General features: G+C 33.3%; 3 protein-coding genes across 10 annotated transcripts in view; 2 read left to right on the plus strand and 1 right to left on the minus strand.

The window, feature by feature from the left end:
• LOC145740204 (uncharacterized) overlaps window positions 1–4,098 on the plus strand; it is a 47,745-nt gene extending 43,647 nt beyond the window's left edge. For 4 of the 6 annotated variants that reach the window (XM_081995581.1, XM_081995577.1, XM_081995578.1 and 1 more), the window contains one exon: window positions 1,467–4,098. In XM_081995581.1, coding sequence (XP_081851707.1) covers window positions 1,467–1,644 — 178 coding nt within the window. In that variant the 3' untranslated portion in view covers window positions 1,645–4,098. Of the gene's footprint in view, window positions 1–1,218; window positions 1,303–1,466 lie in introns of all 6 variants that reach the window. The other 2 variants (XM_081995579.1, XM_081995580.1) reach the window with 2 other exon arrangements.
• A 183-nt stretch (window positions 4,099–4,281) lies between these two features.
• twin (CCR4-NOT transcription complex subunit 6-like twin) overlaps window positions 4,282–19,300 on the minus strand; it is a 118,868-nt gene continuing 103,849 nt past the window's right edge. For all 3 annotated transcript variants that reach the window (XM_081995574.1, XM_081995576.1, XM_081995575.1), the window contains 6 exons: window positions 17,914–18,065; window positions 17,448–17,859; window positions 13,949–14,158; window positions 13,786–13,884; window positions 6,775–9,136; window positions 4,282–5,954 (listed from right to left, as the gene is read on the minus strand). In XM_081995574.1, coding sequence (XP_081851700.1) covers window positions 13,800–13,884; window positions 13,949–14,158; window positions 17,448–17,859; window positions 17,914–18,065 — 859 coding nt within the window. In that variant the 3' untranslated portion in view covers window positions 4,282–5,954; window positions 6,775–9,136; window positions 13,786–13,799. The remainder of the gene's footprint in view (window positions 5,955–6,774; window positions 9,137–13,785; window positions 13,885–13,948; window positions 14,159–17,447; window positions 17,860–17,913; window positions 18,066–19,300) is intronic.
• Window positions 15,882–17,133, plus strand: LOC145734992 (uncharacterized). The gene is made up of 2 exons (XM_081988678.1): window positions 15,882–16,275; window positions 16,335–17,133. Exons 1-2 carry the CDS (start codon window positions 15,882–15,884, stop codon window positions 17,018–17,020), a joined length of 1,080 nt encoding a protein of 359 aa, XP_081844804.1. The 3' UTR covers window positions 17,021–17,133.

The raw sequence follows: 19,300 nt of genomic DNA on the forward strand, positions 1-19,300 counted from the left end.
GTTCTACTCACAACTTTATCACATTCTCCGTAAATAATTAACAGATTTAAGTAATTTTGGTTTGAATAACGTAAGCGCTACGGTATATTTGCAGTTGTCAAAACACTCAAAACTAGTGTTATTAACATGCTCTGCAGGTCTCCAATATCACCGTGTGTCAAAAACATAACCAACTAGAACACCAGATAATCCCAACCGTGCAGCATAATAAAAAAAATGTTTATTCTCAAATAAAACGAAATGGGTTGGATTTAGGTATAGGCAAGTAAATTGAAACGTATAGTAATTTTTAATGCTCAAAATGATTCCGTCATAAAAAATGTGGGTTTCTATTTAAAAAACTTGATATTTCTTTTTTTTTTAGTGGCAAGTTTATGATTTTTTTTTTGACGACCCTGTATACAAATGAGTCATTACGCACCCTCAGTTTAATAAAACGATCCTTTATTTACAGTAACCCAAAGTTTCATTGCAAAATGAAATACGGTTTTGACAGAGTACAAAAATATGTTGAGTGTTGCAACTGTCACTTTTTTGGAAAAACATCAAATATTTCGAAAACGGCTAGAGATAGGCATAGGGCATTCTACACAAAAGTTGGTCAGAATTTTGTGAGGAATCCAAATATGTAATAATATATAGGGTGTTCTAAAGTTGTGATTGACTTCCGGTATAAACGGAAGTGCAACCATCTTGAAAATATTTTAGTTGGATTGGGCATGCCCACATCAGTATCCTGCCAAATTTTCAAAACTCTCCTATTTATACTTTTTCCAATATCAATCGATGTCTTTCGTCGTGGGACACCCTGTATTAGAGATAGAGTGTTGGTTAAATGGAGGTAGTGTGGTTAACAATTTATTGAACATTTGTTTTCACATTTATTCTATAATCAACTGTTAAATTACTGCTTTTAAACATGACAATAACGCTCACTGTTACCTAATCAATCTGATGTTCAAATGGATTTTCATGCAAATAACGTTCTATCATCATTCTAGTGTATTTGCGATAGTAAAAAATCTTAGATGTTTGAAAAGTTATGTTTTTATTTCTGCCGGTTTAATTCAACATTAGATTTCTGATGCAATAATCTTATTCGATTACCAGTTACATTTAATCTCTTTATATTGTACAGAAAATCAGCAGTTGCATTAGGTGGAAAATAGGGATTGAATCCCCGCGGTTACTTTACGTTCCTTTCCTCTTTATTTTCAGTTTTCACACGATATACGAGCACAGCGGCCTCATAGTCCCGTAACACACACCCCACACGTGACCATTAGCTTTATCTGACTGTAGGTAACTGATGATGGTTAGCATGAGTCTGATTTTTTTTTCAAACTGTCGTTTTAACCCTGTTCAATTTGGACTAACAAGTTTTAGGGAATAATCCAAACTTACACTGTTAACATTTCCCATTCTGTAATGATATTTGAGTGTAAAATAATAACGAAACCTTATAGAAGGGTGCGCACCCTGAGTCATCGTCTGCCATCGGACAGCGGCCACTTATCGTACAACGAGGGTGAAATACTCAAAGTCGTGCTGGAAGTGGACGACAAATGGCTGCTGTGTTGTCGCGGCGCCCAAAAGGGTCTCGTCCCGAAATCGGCCGTTATACCGGACACTGATCGGTTCTGACAAACACTACTAAAACAATAAATGCTGTGAAGGAGTGATTATCTTTAGTTTAGGCCGAGCCTGAACCGTAATTGGTTACCGTACTACTTTGGGTTAACAAAGAGATCATCGTACTTATCCGACAATTTTGACTCGTAAAGCCGTCTTTACGGTAACTGGCGTAAAGGCAGCTTTACGGTGAAAGTTGGAGACTAAACATTAATAATAAAAGGATATTGCAAAATGTAAAGATTATTAACCTAGACTGGTGTTGTGATGTATTATAAAATAGCTTTAAGCGAATGATATTTATATGTTAAGCGCTAGATTTAGCCAAAAATAATTTCGATCGGATACGGCCTGTTCCAAATTTGGACCTACCGTCTATTAGATGTAATGTAGTAGTACCGCACTGAATTGGGTTTTTTATTCATTAAAAACCAGTTCTACCAACGTTTCAGCTGTTCTACTGCAGTGACAGATGACGTGTCAAAGTGAACATTTTGAAATAGTAACTTTAATTGAGTAAAGGGTTGCGCGACATTGCTATTCAATATCGCACTAAATTAAGATTTCTGGGCTAAGTTTGCTCAAGAGTCACAAATTTTTAATATCAAAACTTTCTTTCTACTCCCAATGGTTAGATAAAAACTCTCCAAGTGAAGATAAATAATTTCACATATTTAATATCAAAATTTCTATACTTTTGTTTTTCTTGGTAGAAAATCCAAACGGGAGAAAATTTGAAGTGCTCTTAAAACACTATTTTTTGATCTGTCTGATATCAGAAATTAATTTCTATATCTGGATATAAATTTCTTCGAAAGAAAATAAAGATTTTTAATTTTTAAGTCAAAACTTTAGGTCTTGTACTCCTGAGAGAAATAAAAAAAAAAAAACATTTTGAGGTAATTTAAATAAACTTACTCAACTCCAACTCATTGCCATTGACACTTTACAAAAATTTCAAAACAAAATATGGATATCGACGTCACGTTACTTTTTTTTTATATTAGTTGTTATTTGAACACCACCTTGTTTTACAATTATAATTATTCTTCTCCTTGGATTTCGAATTTTAGTATGCAGGTACATTACGAGTTATCAAACTATTAGACTAGGGCCAAATTTGGGACGCACTGTATAGTAAATCATTTTTTACATTAATGCTTCCGTGACGTAACCAGCGCCTCTCGTGTTACCGCCCGCTTCTCGTTGTCGTCCTTTACATATCTGAGTTTGTGCGGCACTTTTTTTTTTTCTAACTCCCTCAATTCCCGAGGCTTTTTGAGGGTATTGCCACGTAACTTTCAGCTGTTTGACATTGAAAGGTTATATGGAGCCTTATTAAAGTCTTTTTGTTTTGAGATGTGGAGTGAAATTTTCGATCTAGAGCACGTCGCCGTGGCCTTCTTTGTACTAACACGTAAAACTGGGGTGGTTGGGTCTTACTTTTTCGCACACAAACGGAAAGTTCTTCTTGCCGAGTACTTACTAACAAAAATCACATTCCAGTGTAAAGCGACTACTAACATTAGACTTAATGGCAAGTACGCGGATATTTTTGAAGGCTTCCAACCTGGTGCTCGGCTAACTCAACATCATCACCTGCAGCACCGCATCCTTGCATGTTAACCGTGTCTTAGTGAGCCACCAGGTTTGAAGTGGAGGCAAGCAAGCAACTTTCCATTTTCCGTCTTCGGCGTTTACTTAAAGGTTCACAGAACCTTGAAAGTGGATGTGGCACTTGTAGTACAGCGCGCGCACTGTAGTCCGGGCTAGAGTGGTCCAAGTATTGAGTCTAATACCTTCGGATCCAACCAGCAGTCCCTTGGTTTCTTCTCTTAACTTATTTTTAGTTCCCTTACTAACATTTACCCTTGCACTAACACTTTTTTAGGTCGCGGTGATGCCAAATTTAAAAGTAAAAGTGCCGTAGTAATGTTAACGTGTATTTATATAGCTAATATATTGTGCTTGCTTAGGAAAGCACTTCCTTTAAAAGTGAATTGATTTAACACGAGCTTTTAGTGCTGTTTCTATACCGGTATATGTAAAAAAATGTGACATACAGCTAAGTGGCCTTTTTGATTATTGTATTATAATATTTGTTCAAGCCTGCTTACCTTCCTTACCGATTTGAGTGTATATATATTTTTGGTAAATTTCCTCGACAATACAGAGTGTTTAGTCTGTATTTGATTTAAAAAAAAGAGGAAAGCGCGATCGAACGATCGACTCTTGGATTCCGAAGAATGTATTTATAGGTTTTAAGGCATTTTTTTACCGAGTTATTTATGTTCTTTTTTTCGTTCATGTTTACATTTATTTGTGCCATAATCACCTCAATTCACCAATTTGTTTTTTTTTTAGAAGCGAGTCATTGTGTATAATTTTCGGTTAGGGTTAAAATATTAAGCTACTAGTTAATAAAAATGTAATTAACTAAGAAATAAAGCATATTCATATTCAGAATTATTGTTTCATTATTTCCTTCTTTTTCTCTCACTACGTTTACCTCGAGCAATTTTGCTCCGCTTATTCCAACTAAACCAACTTCATCTATGCGGTTCTTCAGCCATTTCTAGAAGAAAATCCATCCATATCAATGCATCCCAGAGACCTAAAGTAGTCAATAGCACTTAAATAAAAATGTCATCATGGTCCAAGTTCACTTTATTAATTAATTCTATACACAAAGATCTAATTAGTTTAAAGTTGAAATGAATAAAACCATTGTCCGATACCACAAGCACTACTGAAAGAAAAACAAATTAATAAAAAAGACAAAGTTGAGATCGGGAGACGCGCAATTAAATATTTCTTCGTTTCCGCCCCCAGAGAGCGAGAAAAAAACCTTCGGTTGAACTTGAAGCTGCATAAACTCCTTAAAATAGTTTGTACTTATTGTTTGCACTCCCCGAGGACGAGTTCCAGCTTTAGTATAAGAAAATTAAAAACACTACCTTAAAACACTTTGCCTTACTTAACTTATATCACTATTTTGTGTTGATTCTTCCGCGTACATTTCAGACGTAGCGGTCCAGTCGAACCAGCTGAATTTTCTCGAATTTGTTAGAATATAAAAATATTTCCTTGAGTGGACAAAACCCACGATTGGATTTTTTAAGTACCTAACGGAAAAGAAAGAGAAAAACATAAACTCCCGAAAGTAGAGGTTCGAACTTCCAGTTAATCACGTCAGGAAAAAGATTTACAAATTGTATAAAGTATCTTTAAAAATTACTACTAAGTATAATAATAGCGATAATAAAAACAAAAACAATATCACAGCAATCTAAAAACGGGGCCTAACGTAAAAAACCAGATATGTTTCCTTAACTAGGTTATACAGTCTAACAGCAATATTTGTCATTAAAGTTATCACCTCGAAAACGTTTTTAGCTAAATATGGCTGCAGATGGAGCAATTCACAAATAGCCTAGATGTTACATCATAAAAAAGTATTAAAAAAAATAATTAGTACATCAGTCACGATTTCATAAAATTTGAGAATTAACTGATTTTTATAGAAAATATAAAGAACAATATAAAGTATCAGATATAAACGACTAGGTTTTCTTCTCTCATGCTAACAGTCATATTTTTATGACCGCATAATTATTAAACAATACAAACACTAAACTGCAGTTGGCCTGGGTTTTCTACAGAGTGTCCCATTTTTAATGATTTAAAAAAGGTGTAATATATGTTTATAGTGTGTTCTTAATTATTGATATTTTAACACTAAGAAACCACTATTTAAATTGTTACTAAACATGTATATAAAAAAGTTATAAAGTTCAAACCGTTTATTAAAAAAAAGATAACCCATAGTGTATGAAATTATTTTTGAGAATGTGACTAATTTGTATGATGTTTTATTGACCCACAACAAAAATGCTATCTTCAATGTTCGACAGAAAAAAAAAATATTTAGATTAATCTGTAACTTCTTCATGAAAAACCATATTTAGGTTTCCGGTGAAGTTTGCTATTTGCAATTTCTGATAGTAAAGCGTGCATTAGAGCTAAAATTTAGTGGCCTAAAAATGATTTACGGCAATTTTTTGTGTTGTGTGTTGTAAAGAGGATCTTCTCCTAAAGCCTTGGGCCATAGTATAAATAGTTTCCAAGAAACAGACGCATTTTATTTCTTATTTGGCCACCCGGTAGCTGCTGAATAATGATCTAGATCGAGCGTTCTTTATTGGATTTCAGTTGATTTCTAGACGCTCGTTAAAACTAAATACATACTGTGCTCCAATGGCCAATTTTTTTTAACTGCAATAGTTGACGCTCAGTATAAATATGCTACCCGGTACATCATACTTAGGAACCAGGGTTGGGTTGTTTTAAAACAACTGTTTTAACACAGTTGTTTAAAACACGTTTAAAACACTGCAAATAAAACAGGTGGTGTTTAAATCAGTGTTTTAAAACTTATGTTTAAAACACTGTTTTTTTTTCAACTAATTAAAAGCTGATTATTATGCGCCTATATTTAATTTATTTAGTGTTTTCAATTCTTTGAGCCTGTGGTCTGCTGTATTGTAATTTTTAAATTAGAGTTTTTCTTGTTTTTTTTTAAATTTTTTTCAGTATGAAAGAACCAAAACTAAAAAAAAAATCAATTTGAAACATACATTTTAATGCTACTTTTTTAAAAGGAATATTTATGCACTAGGCAGCTACCAGCTCTACAAAATTTTATTGAAAATATAGTTAACTACATAGGAACAGAGGTATAACACCTGTAAAGTGTAAACTGTAAAAAAATCTGAACTTAACATGTCACATGGGTAATAAGTTATAAAAGTTAAAAGTCAAGACCTAAAAAAAAAACATAAAAGCTAATCTTCAGCATTACTAGTAGTACTAGTAAGGTAGTGCCCACGTTCCCAAGCTAAAAACTATGAAAACTTTTACGTACATTATTTAACATTTTTATTTAGATGTTGAAACATGGTCAAGGTTGCCTGTATACTGTATTAGATAGCAAGATAAATATTGTTTTAAAACACTTTTTTGATTTTAAAACAATGTTTTATTTCACACGCAAGAAAAGACTGTTTTAAAACAAAAAACATGTTTTTTTGGTTAAAAAACAAGTTTTTTGTTTTTTTTAGAAAAAAACAATTTTCACCCAACCCTGTTAGGAACATCCAGTGTACTGAAACCATTTGCAAATGGGACGCCCTGTACAAAACGATTTTTATTACTGGCAGCTTTTCCACATTATATTCCTGATTTTTGTAATCAATCATTAATTCCTAACTGCTAACCAGAAACAAAACAATCAAATTTTAATCAATATTTATACAAGTGGCTTAAACCTTGTTTTATTCACGTGTTTCATATAATATTAAAAAATAAAATAAAATTACAGTTCCATTAAATTTGTCGAATGTCATTTAAAGCGATTTAATTATTTTAAAACCTCATCTAGTGAATAAAAAATTGTTTAAATCGTTGCTCAGCGTTAAATAATAGGACAAAATTTAATAAAATAATTTTGACCACATACTCAAAATTAATGTGACTCATTAAAATTGTATTTTAAAGAATAAAAAAAACTCATAATGTGTTTACTACTAGTTCAAAGTTATTATAAAAATTGATTGTTTAGTTTCAAATTATTTCCTTTTTGCTTTTAAAGAAAAACCGTTACACAGCGTGTTCGTAAAGAATAGATTGATTCATTGCAGCCTTCATATTACTATGTAAAAAATAAAATTTTGAAAACTGTATAGACACAAACAAAAAAAAGTATAATGTTTTGTAAATGTCTGAGTTTAAAAACTTGACGCTCTCGATTATGATATCTGATAAAATTAACTTAAAAGATTTAATTTGCTAAACTGTTGGGAAAGTCGTGGTATGAGGAGGTGTGGTTTGATCAAATCTGGGGTATGTGTAATTTGTATTTTTTTCCATAGGACAGTGTACATGCTCTGTTTTGTCTTTCTTTTAATATAGTGCTTGATAAAGTGACATCCCACGACTACCCAACAGTTTATCAATAAGGAGACTAAATTCTCACCAATTTAATTTGATACCAGCTAAAGCTATGGTTTTCTAGAAAAGCGGTGCCGTTATGGTTTTTAATAACGGCCGTCCTTTACGGTGACCAAACGTGGGTTTCCTAGAGTGTAACGTCGTAGTCACTCAGTACTCCCTCAGGTACTTTTTTGTGAACTGATGGAAAATGGACATATTGGGCATGTCTTAGCATTATTAGTGTATTTGGATGACAAAGAGCTATCAGAAGACAAATTGTTTGGAGCTTTTCAAATTTTAGGGCTTCTCCATATTACTTTGAGTAAATATATTGAATAACGTGATTTGTAACAAAATTTTTAAAACCAACTTTAATTCTCAGTTAGGTAATCATTCCCTTAGTTGTTACTATTAGGTCTATATCCTAGATTTGGTCAGAAAACAAATTTAAGATATAGACATTGAATTTAATCTATACTTTATAAACTACAAACTGTGAACGTGTGATATACCCACCTACTAACCAAATAGTATTATTATAATTGACGCGTATTATTCACAAGAGTGAAAATTTCAACACAAATATTAGATGATCGTTGAAAATACTCTAGTGAATCACACCCAAAAAATGTGCGAAATCACTAATGAATACACCAACAGCAAAACCAATTACATTATTTTGATAGTCGTTGGAAAAAGTAGATTATTGCACTAAATTCATTGAATAGAAACAATATTGATATCAAATCCGGAATTTAGACCCAGATCAACATTGATATTCTCTGGAATACTTACAAAAAATATTACATAATATTAAAAACTTGAAGCCTACCTACTTAGATACTCCAAAAGATTGAAAACCTCCACACTTCGAAGGGTTTATGAGAGCTGTGAAAGCAATAATAAAGTTTAAATGTTCAGGTACTTTATCTGCCGCTGAATAATCCCTCTTTTGCGCTTTGCATAAATTAGGTAAAATGACTAATTAAAGTTTCACTTGTAGAGTTAAAAGATTAGCAATCAACGACAGGTAAAGTACCTAGGCAATAAATTGCAACAGATGCCCTATTTGCACGGCGTTATTACCATCCGGTCGCCGCTCCATCGTCCTCTATGTATAAGACTGTACACAATTACTTATCATAATAAAACAATAAATAAAAAATTAAAAATCACAGAAACTTTCATTATTTGAACGCGATCGGTGAGTGTGCGCGTTGGCGGCTCCGGCGGGAACCTTTTTTTTTTTCTCTTTTTTTTTGATTTTGAGGCCGTCAGGTACCGAATTTTTATTTACAATGTTGCACCGAACACATCCGAAATGTACACACGATGAAGTTTACTTAGCTAGTGGGGGGGGGGAGGCGGTGGTAGGGGGTGAAAAACAGTTCTTTTACCGATGAAGATGGCATGTGGCGATTTTTGCGCAGCCGTTTGCGTCTGCTCGACTACAGATACGGCGATCCGAAGGGCGACAATGGCTACTTTCTAGCGTCATATCGCCGATTGCTACCTGAAATAGTCATTGGCGACTCTTAAAAAAAAAAATACACAAATGTCAGTTTTGTAAATGTTTGATATTTGAAGCATACACATGCAATATAGTAATGCACAGAAAAAGCAGAGCGATAAAACAAATCACCAATGTTTCATACAAAATATAGTCATCAGTCCGTAACATTATCACTAGGATATTTAATAGTTATTTCTACGTTCTACATTCAAGTGTAAAATAGCTATTTATGTAACCAGTTACGAAAAGTTCGATTTTGTGTAACGAATGAATGTTTGAATGAATGAATGATTGAATGATTTACACAATAAGACATTTTCGAAACGTGTTGCATAGATAATTTTTTCTAATTTTGACCAAAAAACCATCTTTTAAAGTGATTTAACACAAATATTCACTTTCATAGCACCTTGTATAAACTGTGACAACGACATGTTATGATGGATGTCGCCCATATGTTTCTACGGAAATGCATAAAAACAGGGAGTGATGAAATGAACTTTTCATAACTAAACTGCTCGTCAAAAAGAATGGGACAGCAAAATTTTTGCTCTTTTTTGAGCGGCTGCTTCTTCAAATTGATTTACTTGATTCTAATAATTTTTTTGAGGATTAAAAGGTATTTTCTTTCTCTTTCTTTTGACTTAAATGATCTTTTTGAAAGGTGCCACAGATCCGAGTATACAGGGTGTGACTGAGGTGTAGTCAAAAAATGAAAAATTCGGTCTAACGCCATTTCTCGCAAAAAAAATTTTTACGTTTTACAATAACCTTAATCGAGTCTTGCGGTCAATATCTCTAAACGTTTTCGCCAGTTTGGTGATTAAAGGCCGTTTACAAAATTTATTGCAAAATGTGGTTACTTTTGATTCTCTTGTTTAAAATTAAACAATTTCTTTAGATCTTTTGTGGAAGAAGAGCGGGATTAGCAAGTTTACACTTAAAACTACCCAATTTAAGTAAAAAACATACACTGCGAGATACAGGGTGACCCAAAAAAAAAATTGAAAAGAAAATCATATGTGTTATCATAAATCTTAGCTTGTTCAGTAATTTTTTATTTTTTTTATAAGTTTTTACTTAAATTGGGTAGTTTTAAGTGTAATTTTTCTAATCTCGTATTTCATCCGAAAAAGATCTAAAGAAATAAATTGTTAAATTTAAAACAAGGGAATTAAAAATAACCACATTTAAAAAAAAATTCAATAAATATCGTAAACGCCCCTTAATCGCCAAACTGGCGAAAACGTCTAGAGATATGAATTGGATTACTAAACAAATAGTGTGCTTCTCTATCCAATATCAATTATTAGAACATGCTAAGATTTATGATAATACATATGATTTTCTTTTCAAATTTTTTTTTGGGTCACCCTGTATCTCGCAGTGTATGTTTTTTACTTAAATTGGGTAGTTTTAAGTGTAAACTTGCTAATCCCGCTCTTCTTCCACAAAAGATCTAAAGAAATTGTTTAATTTTAAGCAAGAGAATCAAAAGTAACCACATTTTAAAAATGTTGCAATAAATTTTGTAAACGGCCTTTAATTGCCAAACTGGCGAAAACGTTTAGAGATATTGACCGCAAGACTCGATTAAGGCTATTGTAAAACGTAAAAAATTTTTTGCCGAGAAATGGCGTTAGACCGAATTTTTCATTTTTTGACTACACCTCAGTCACACCCTGTATACTCGGATCCGTGGCACCTTTCAAAAAGATCATTTAGGTCAAAAGAAAGAGGAAGAAAATACCTTTTAATCCTCAAAAAAATTATTAGAATCAAGTAAATCAATTTGAAGAAGCAGCCGCTCAAAAAAGAGCAAAAATTTTGCTGTCCCATTCTTTTTGACGAGCAGTTTAGTTACATAAAGTGATACTTTCGTAACTAGTTACGAAAAGTAAAACGTTTTGTCACTCTAATCAGTTTTGAAAAGTGTCACTTTATATGCCAAAATTAGAAAAAATGCTTATACCACACTAGTAATGTAAATAACTATTCGAATACTCAGGTTATTTACTTCATCGCTCATCAATGCCTTGAACTAAAATTTAAACTATTCATCAATACTAAAGGCATCAACGATATTAAAATTTTGATCATACTTGCACAAACAAATACCCCCAACACTCTACTACTTACAAACCGAGCAATATAGTAAAGCAGGTGCAGCAAAAACACCCCAGCACACCATTCGTAAATCATCGGCTTAAATTGTGCTGTTTTGGTAGCCGAATAAACTAGACGCAATGTCATGCAAATTTTGAAAGCGTCATTAAAAATAGGGGTAGCCGATTGGTGGGTGCTTGAATAAATATATACCTGGTATCATGTAGTTTTGGTCCCTAAAAAAAGCGAACAGCAAAATGATCAAGCACTAGGATAGGTTACAAATAAAGGACAGAGAAAAGGAAGCAACCACACTTTGTTTCATTATCTCAATATACAGATGTGGTAAATCCAAAACCGACCATAGGAAAACCGCGTAACGGACAGAGAAACGTACATTATTGCATGCGCGGGACTAAAACAGAAAACGAAAAAAAAATCAAGTAGGCCATATTTTCAACGCGTTGTTGCCAAACGCCAAGTATCACTCAAATACCGTCAACAAAATAACTTGGCGTTTGGCAACAGCGCGCTGAAAATATGGCCTACTTGATATTTTTTTCGTTTTCTGTCTTAGTCCCGCGCATGCAATAATGTACGTTTCTCTGTCCGTTACGCGGTTTTCCTATGGTCAGTTTTGGATTTACCACACCTGTATACGCAAAATCAAAGTAAACTGACATGACGTCGAAGTTGAAAAAACGACTGATTGTCAAGTGGTTTCCTTTGCAGTCATTTATGTTGGCACAAACTTTGGAAAGCTCTGATGACGTCGTCTCAATTAAGTTTGATTTTCCTTATGGTTTTTTGACTGAGACTGAAGGATTTTTGTTACTGTTCTCGCGGACTGAGTTTACCCGTGCGTCATCCCCCTGTGATTTAGAAGTAGACATGCATTATTGACTTCATCCTTGTCTATTGTTCACTTTCAGAAAGGGTAAATATCTAAGTGAATGTATTCCAAAAAAAACATTTACTGATTAGCGCTTCTATTTCAGTCATTGTCAGTTTGACAACCATCGAAATTTATTTGATTTGTTTACTAATAATTCTTTTCCGTTTCTTTGTGTTGTTAATTATTTATAAAGTTTTCTATTTACCACACCACCACAGTTCTTTTAAGAGCTATTGTTTCTACGCTTTTAACATTCTGTAAGTACTTTCATAATATTATTATTAATATTTTTATTTTTTTTATGTCGGCTGTCACGATCTAACCAAAATTGGCACAATTACTAACCTGTTTTGAAAAAAAAGTAGGAGTGTCTATTATGATTCTTATTTAGCCATTTGGTTTTTCCTAAATTCGGAATTACTTACTATTACAGTATTTTTTTTAGAAAATGCCTGGAAAAATTCTCTACAGACAAGCCCAGTAGTTAATTCTTAACCTTTGTGAATATTTTGAATTGGAAAAAACTAATGGAGGACCTTTAGAAGCTTTATCATCTGTTCAGGAAGAAAATAAGAAATTTTAAGACCTTACATATTCTTACTGATGTATTTTTTTTGATACTAGAAGGTTGTAGTTGCTTTGAAAATTTCTCGCAAAACTGTTTATTCGATTCGGGAAAAGCAAGCAAGTAATCTTATGATTTCCTCACCTAGAAAACCTAAATCGAGACGTTATCGACGGGTCAAGACCACTGATTTATCTGAAAGCATTAAAATGGATGTTCGAAATACATTATATGATATGTACAACGATAGTATGTTAATAATCGTAAAATATATCTACTTTTGCAAGAAACATCTATTAACATTTCATTGTTTCCAGAGACTGAGATTATTGGGTTGCATTATAGATTTTTCATAAAAATTTCTTGAAACATATTAATAATAAAGTCATAGAAAAAATAAAATAAGCGTCTAAAATGTATTCCAGCGGGTTTAAAATAAAATTAGTGGATTGCAACCTGAAAATGAGATATGAGATACTACAGCATCACTCAGAATGTCTTATTAAATTTTTAATTTGTTGTATTTATTTTAGAGAAACATGTAACCATCCAGAACCTAAATCAAGAGCTTAAAGTTAAAGAAATACTACATATTGGTGATACATCTCTGCGAATTTTGGTAAATAAATTAGGTTTCAAATTTAGACGAAATTCTATGATCCAAACGGAGACTTCTCATAAATAAAAAATGTTATTTCGGTCAAGATATTTTTGATTTGCTTTGGTATAAGGTTGTTTTAGTGCAAATTTGCAGCCAAAGATCTCTACTTTCTGACTGACAATACGCACAAAATTTTAAACGTGACGAAGCTTTAGACACGCCCTTTTCTATAATATGAACACAACAGGTTTGTTGACGAAAACTTGATTTGATTCATATGATTATAAATGACGTAGCCTTCGTGACGCACGGGTCAACTCACTCCGCGAGAACAATAACTCTATCTTTGACATATGGAAAATAAATGTCTAAGAACCAGAAACATTAAAAAAATCTGTTAATAAAATGAGTTGGACTTGTGCGTGGTTAGCGAAATGAATGAACAACTCAAAAACTGCAAACATTAACACACACACACTAGCCTTATTGATATCTGCTAGTCTCCATTCATTTCGTGCTGAAACTCACTGGTCACTTCCGTTTCTCTTCCAGCATTTTCTCTGTTATCATTTTCCACAAAACTACATTAAAAGCAAGCACGCTGGCAATAACAATCACCGTAGGCAATAATTAATAAAAAATTACCTGATAATGCCGTTCATGGGGCCGGCTATCGTAGGAACCATCTCCAACTCAACCAGCAACGGAAAGTGATCCGAATAGACGTGAGGGTGTGGACAACCGATTACCTTGTTCTGCGTGATCCATTCCTGCGAAATTGGCCCGAGCAATCCCAAAGGTGTCATCGTCGTTTTCGTGTAGAAAATATAGTCAATAATGCCTTTGAATTCGAATCTGAAAAGGTTAAACAAAACCGATATAAATTTACTAATAAAAACTATGCAAATATGGGTTATGAAAACAGTCTATTGCTGCTTCTTAAAATGTTTCAGAGAAAAAATAATAATGCTTTTAAAGCGTCTCTTGAAACTTGTGCAACGATAAAAGACAACTTTTAGTAAAAACTTATCAGAAGTTTTAAATTCAACAATTCTTTTACTTATGATTAAACACCACCTACCTTTTTCGAATACGTTTTTTGAAGAAAATTTGATATTAAACGAAACGGGATTTAGACACTTATAAAATTTAAGTTATCTTCTTCAATATTAACAATTAATAAATCACTGTAACGTAGTTTTCATTAAGTAATTACATAAATTAAAATATTTTGACGTATGATTGTCAATTTGAAATGTAAACAAAAATATACATGGCTGAACGAAAATCTGTAGTGAGCCGGGGTGGTCTCCATAGTAACGCCGCTGTTTGTAATACAACACCGCCCTCTGTACAAGAAAGCCAAGAAGGTGCATGTCAAAAATTCCAATATGGCCGAAATATGGGATTGACAGTTTGCATTTGTTTGTATTGTGGAAATTGAGTTTTTGGATGATTAAATTAATTTTTAAAGTTTAAAGTCAAGACTTGGGATTACTTGCCAAAGTAATTTTTGTTTGCTATTATATATTGTTGTTTATATGTTTATTGTTCTAGTGAAAGTGTAGTTTGTGTTCATTTTATTGTGTTATCACTATTGTTATTGTTCCTTCATTGTTCTATAATTTGTTGTTGGTTTTTTAACTTAAATTCTATTGCCTCTACAATATGCCGTCACACTTGTTGTTTGCCAAATTGTAAAAGCAATTTGGAGAAAGGCCCAAAAGTGTCCTTTCCTTTCCAAAAGACCCTGCTCGAACCCAACAGTGGTTGAAAGCTTTGAACTGGAATGATTTTACTCCAACACAATACTCAGTGGTAAGTACAATATGCCTTTCTCATTCAGTAAACTTATTGCCTCTTACATACATGAGTGAGTTAAATTTTGAGGCCGCCTGCATTTTGAGAGCAACAAAGGTTTACTCTGAAGAAACAGGACAGCTTTTAGAAGTTTCATTGGCACATTTACATTTTAAAAGAAAGGTCTTGGTAATAATATAAAACCCATTTACCAGTTTTGCTTACCTAGATTCAAGGATTTCCAAATTTTCTTTGATTGAGCAGTTTTTACATTAGTTTGTTGTACTTTCTAAGACAAAGGGTTCTAACCAAACTTGCTTTGGCTGGACTTTATGGGATATAAAAAGCCATATCTATACATATCTGGATCAGGAATGAAGCGTTCTTTGATTTTTCGCTCACAACTTCTAATCAACTACACGAAAAAATTAAAAAAACATATTTTCTACTGCATCTGCATAGGTTTGTGTACAAAAAAAAAATCGCTAACGCCGCCATTAAAAGCGACATTTTAGGCTTTCTTGTACAGAGGGCGGTGAATACAAACATTCAAAACAGTTTGTGAAAAATTCCGCGATTTAAAATGTCACGCTTTGGAAATTCTAATATTGTGGAAATTGATCAAGAAATTGAAAACTGTACTCCCAGGACTACAAAGAGGACACATATATCCATTTGGAATCAGTTTAGTGCCTTTTATGAAGAAAAAGGGTATGTTTTAAATGAAACAACTTCAGTTGAAAACCTTGCAAACATTTTGAAAGACTATGCGTTTAATATGAAAAAAGTTGATGGAACAGATTATAAAGAAGGAGTTATCAAAACAATGTGGAATATAACAGCCAAGCACTTACAACAGCTTTATTTTGACAATTATAACATAGTATTTGATCCCTTTAAAGACGTAATGTTTCGACAAGCAAAAAATGCTCGAGATACAAAGCGAAAATTATTACAAAAAGATCCTACTAAAAAAAAGCAAAGTTCTAAAGCTTTCACCCCAACTGAATACCAATCCATTATTCAATTGTTTGATGAAGATACCCCGGCTGGTTTACAAAAGAAGTTCTATCAAATTGCTGCTGTAGAACTGGCATGGCGAGGCGGAGAAGCTGATAATTGCTTAGTTGACTATTTTCAAACTGAATTGGACAACAAAGGCATTGCAACAGGTAAAGAATTTAAATCAATACAATAATAAGCTAACTGTAAAGTATTCTTTGGCTCTTAGGAAGAATTGAATACAATCCAGTTTTTTCGAAAACAAATCAAGGTGGAGCTAAAAAACTAGCCGAAAGTAAATGGTTGGTGCAAAATACTATAAATAAAAACATCTGCCCTGTCAGACTTTTTAATAAACTAATCGCTAAGAGAACAAGCGCCATAACTACAAATAGATTATTTCTAAGTTGCAACCGATTTTGGACCAAGAACAACAACAAACCATGGTACAAAAATAGTCCTTTAGGTAGAAATGAAATATCAAAGTGGACAAAAAATGCAGCCAAAAAAGTTGGTTTAGACACAAAAAGAATACAAATATCAAATCACTCTAATCGAGCAACTGCAGTAAGCAATTTTTCTTTCCACGGTGTTGAAGAACAAGAATTAATAAAGATAACGGGTCACTCTAATGCAAGTTCTATAAAACCATATTTGCAGCTAAATCCCGACCATCATTTAAATATTATTGAGAAAATGAGAAACATTCATTCTGAACAGATTCTTGCCAGCAGTAGTACTCTAGCTCCCTCAGCCACAACAACTATAACTTCAAATTCAGCAGCTGCAACCACCTTAAGCAATGAAAATCTACCACCACGTGAAGTGAAGCAAGAAAGTAAAGACTCTACATACTCTGTAATTTATCAAAATTGCAATTTCTTTACTAATTGTTCAAACTTTAGGCCTGCTTAAATGTTAATGTAAAAAAATCAACATTTAATATTATTATTACGTTTGTGATGTTTAGTTTAATTAGTAGTTTTGTGTTGTTAAGTACTCGTAGTAGGTGTTCTTTTGTTAATAAAGCAAACGCTGAAAAATGTGTGTTTTCAGGAAATAATCTTGACATACCCCTCGGCGTTCACGTTTTATCACGTAAAATGTGCATTGGTAGGTTTTTTGCAAAATGTTTCTTTTAGGCAAATGGTTTCGACTAAATAATTCTTTAGAAAAATCGTCGAATTATTTAGTCTCAATCATTTTCCAAGCAAAATTTTGCAAAAAATCACCTATGCACAGTTTACCCGATAAAACTTGCACGTCTCGGGATATAACCTATGAATAATAAGAAAATTAGTAATAAAAATATGATCTGTAAATATATAATAATTGTACTTACGTGTAATTGGTAAAGGGCATGATCTCGTCGTTATAAGCCGAGGCCAGCTTGAAGGAATGCGTAAATTCGTTCGGTTTATCACAGCTGAGCACCTTCTCCAGGCAGGACTTGTAGCTGAACGTTTTGAAGTCTGGATGGTCTTGCGACACTTTGCCCGTGCCCAGAAACTCAATCACGCCCGAATCGGGCAGCGAATTGAAATCGCCGCATAAAACGAGTTGAATGTTACTTGGATCGGTCACGTTCACGTTTTTCGACCTCAACGTCTGCACCGATTCTTCGAGGATCGTCTTGATTTCGTTACTCAACATCATGGTTTGGATAAGTTTCACGTCACAGAATTCCGGATCCCAGTGGATGTGCGCGGTGCATACCAGAATCGGTTGCGATATGAACTGCGCATCAGGTGGTGCTATAAAATTTAATTTCTAATTCTGGAAAGTTATGGAGAAAGTAGAAAAAGTACCGTTCTCCCAGGCGCTTTCTGTCGTTTGCAGTAATGCGGCCAAGCCGATATTGTCTTTTGGCATGACTCGGTTAAGCATGTGCTCCAGGCCGTCCGCGTTTGCCATGGCTAATTGGTTAAATTCTACTAAATGTTCTTTAACTAAAGTAAATCTGAAAACAAATTGTAATTTATAGTCACTGATACAGATAAAAGACGTTCGTTTTGACGTGTATGATGCAAGCTAGCTAATATGATACAGCAGTTTCCGAATATTATTTCCAATTGCTACAAGTAATATTGCTTTTCCATCCAACCTTATACAGGAATGAAAATTTCAAAATCATTCATAAAAATTCAAAGATAAACAGAGAGTTGAAATCATTGCTTCAAAGACAAACTTTGTAAGTGACATGTGTCAAGTTCAGCAAAATGAATATAACGTGATTTGATGGTTCGTCACAAGACAAGAGAAGTCATATGACAAACTATCAAGTGATTACTCCAGCATTATTTAGACGAGCGCATTAGTTTGCATTGCATTGCAATAATTATCTCTTCTTACCATTGGATTTCTAGATATTTTTTTTAAATGTTCTTTCTTGGTACATTTAAAACGTTGCCTCGTCCTTACACTCTTTAGGACTTTAGGCCAATTGAATAATAACAACCAGCGTTTGTTTATATTTGAAAAATTTAAAGTAAATGCTTTGAATTAATTTTTCGCTCAAAGTTTTTACTGATAAAGGGACCGGTCAGCTTATAAAAATTCACAAAACCGTACTAACCAACAGCTTCACGATTTTTGTAAAAACTTTAGTAAATAACAAAAAATCTTGTCCATAACGTTATCTGGCAACTCTTGTGCAATCTGTTATTTTAAGAAAATAGTAATAACAGAAAAAGCACGTGAATGACCATGTAAGCAAAGACCTACTCCTAAATAACATAGTTGTCACATTATTATACAACTAAGAATTTGGCGCTTAAAGAAATGCTTTGCAACCTAAGCTTCTTACTTAATGGTAATATACCCTAACCTAGTTATAGATAGAACCCACCCATAGTTATACTGTATAACCTGTATTTTATATTGGCTGTGATTACCAACGTCATACTAATAAATAGCTTGTAATTTAAATAAGGGTTTTTTTCACCAATTTAGAGCAAATTTCAATTTTACAGTCCAATAGAATATGTACTGCAATAAAACTGAATACTCACAAGACCGTATTTTACAGGGTGGCAACTTTCGACCCATCATTGGAATCTTCTAGATTTAACGAACCCTGTAACTATTGCCATTTCCAAAATCCCAATGATGGGTCACCTTGAAAGTCCCCACGGTAATCAACCAATAATACATACAGGGTGGTCCAGTTTTAAATCTCAATAATTCACCAATCCA

This window comes from Ips typographus, linkage group LG1, assembly GCF_016097725.1.
Source record: "Ips typographus isolate SLU linkage group LG1, UJ_Ityp_2.0, whole genome shotgun sequence".
NCBI lineage: Eukaryota > Metazoa > Arthropoda > Insecta > Coleoptera > Curculionidae > Ips > Ips typographus.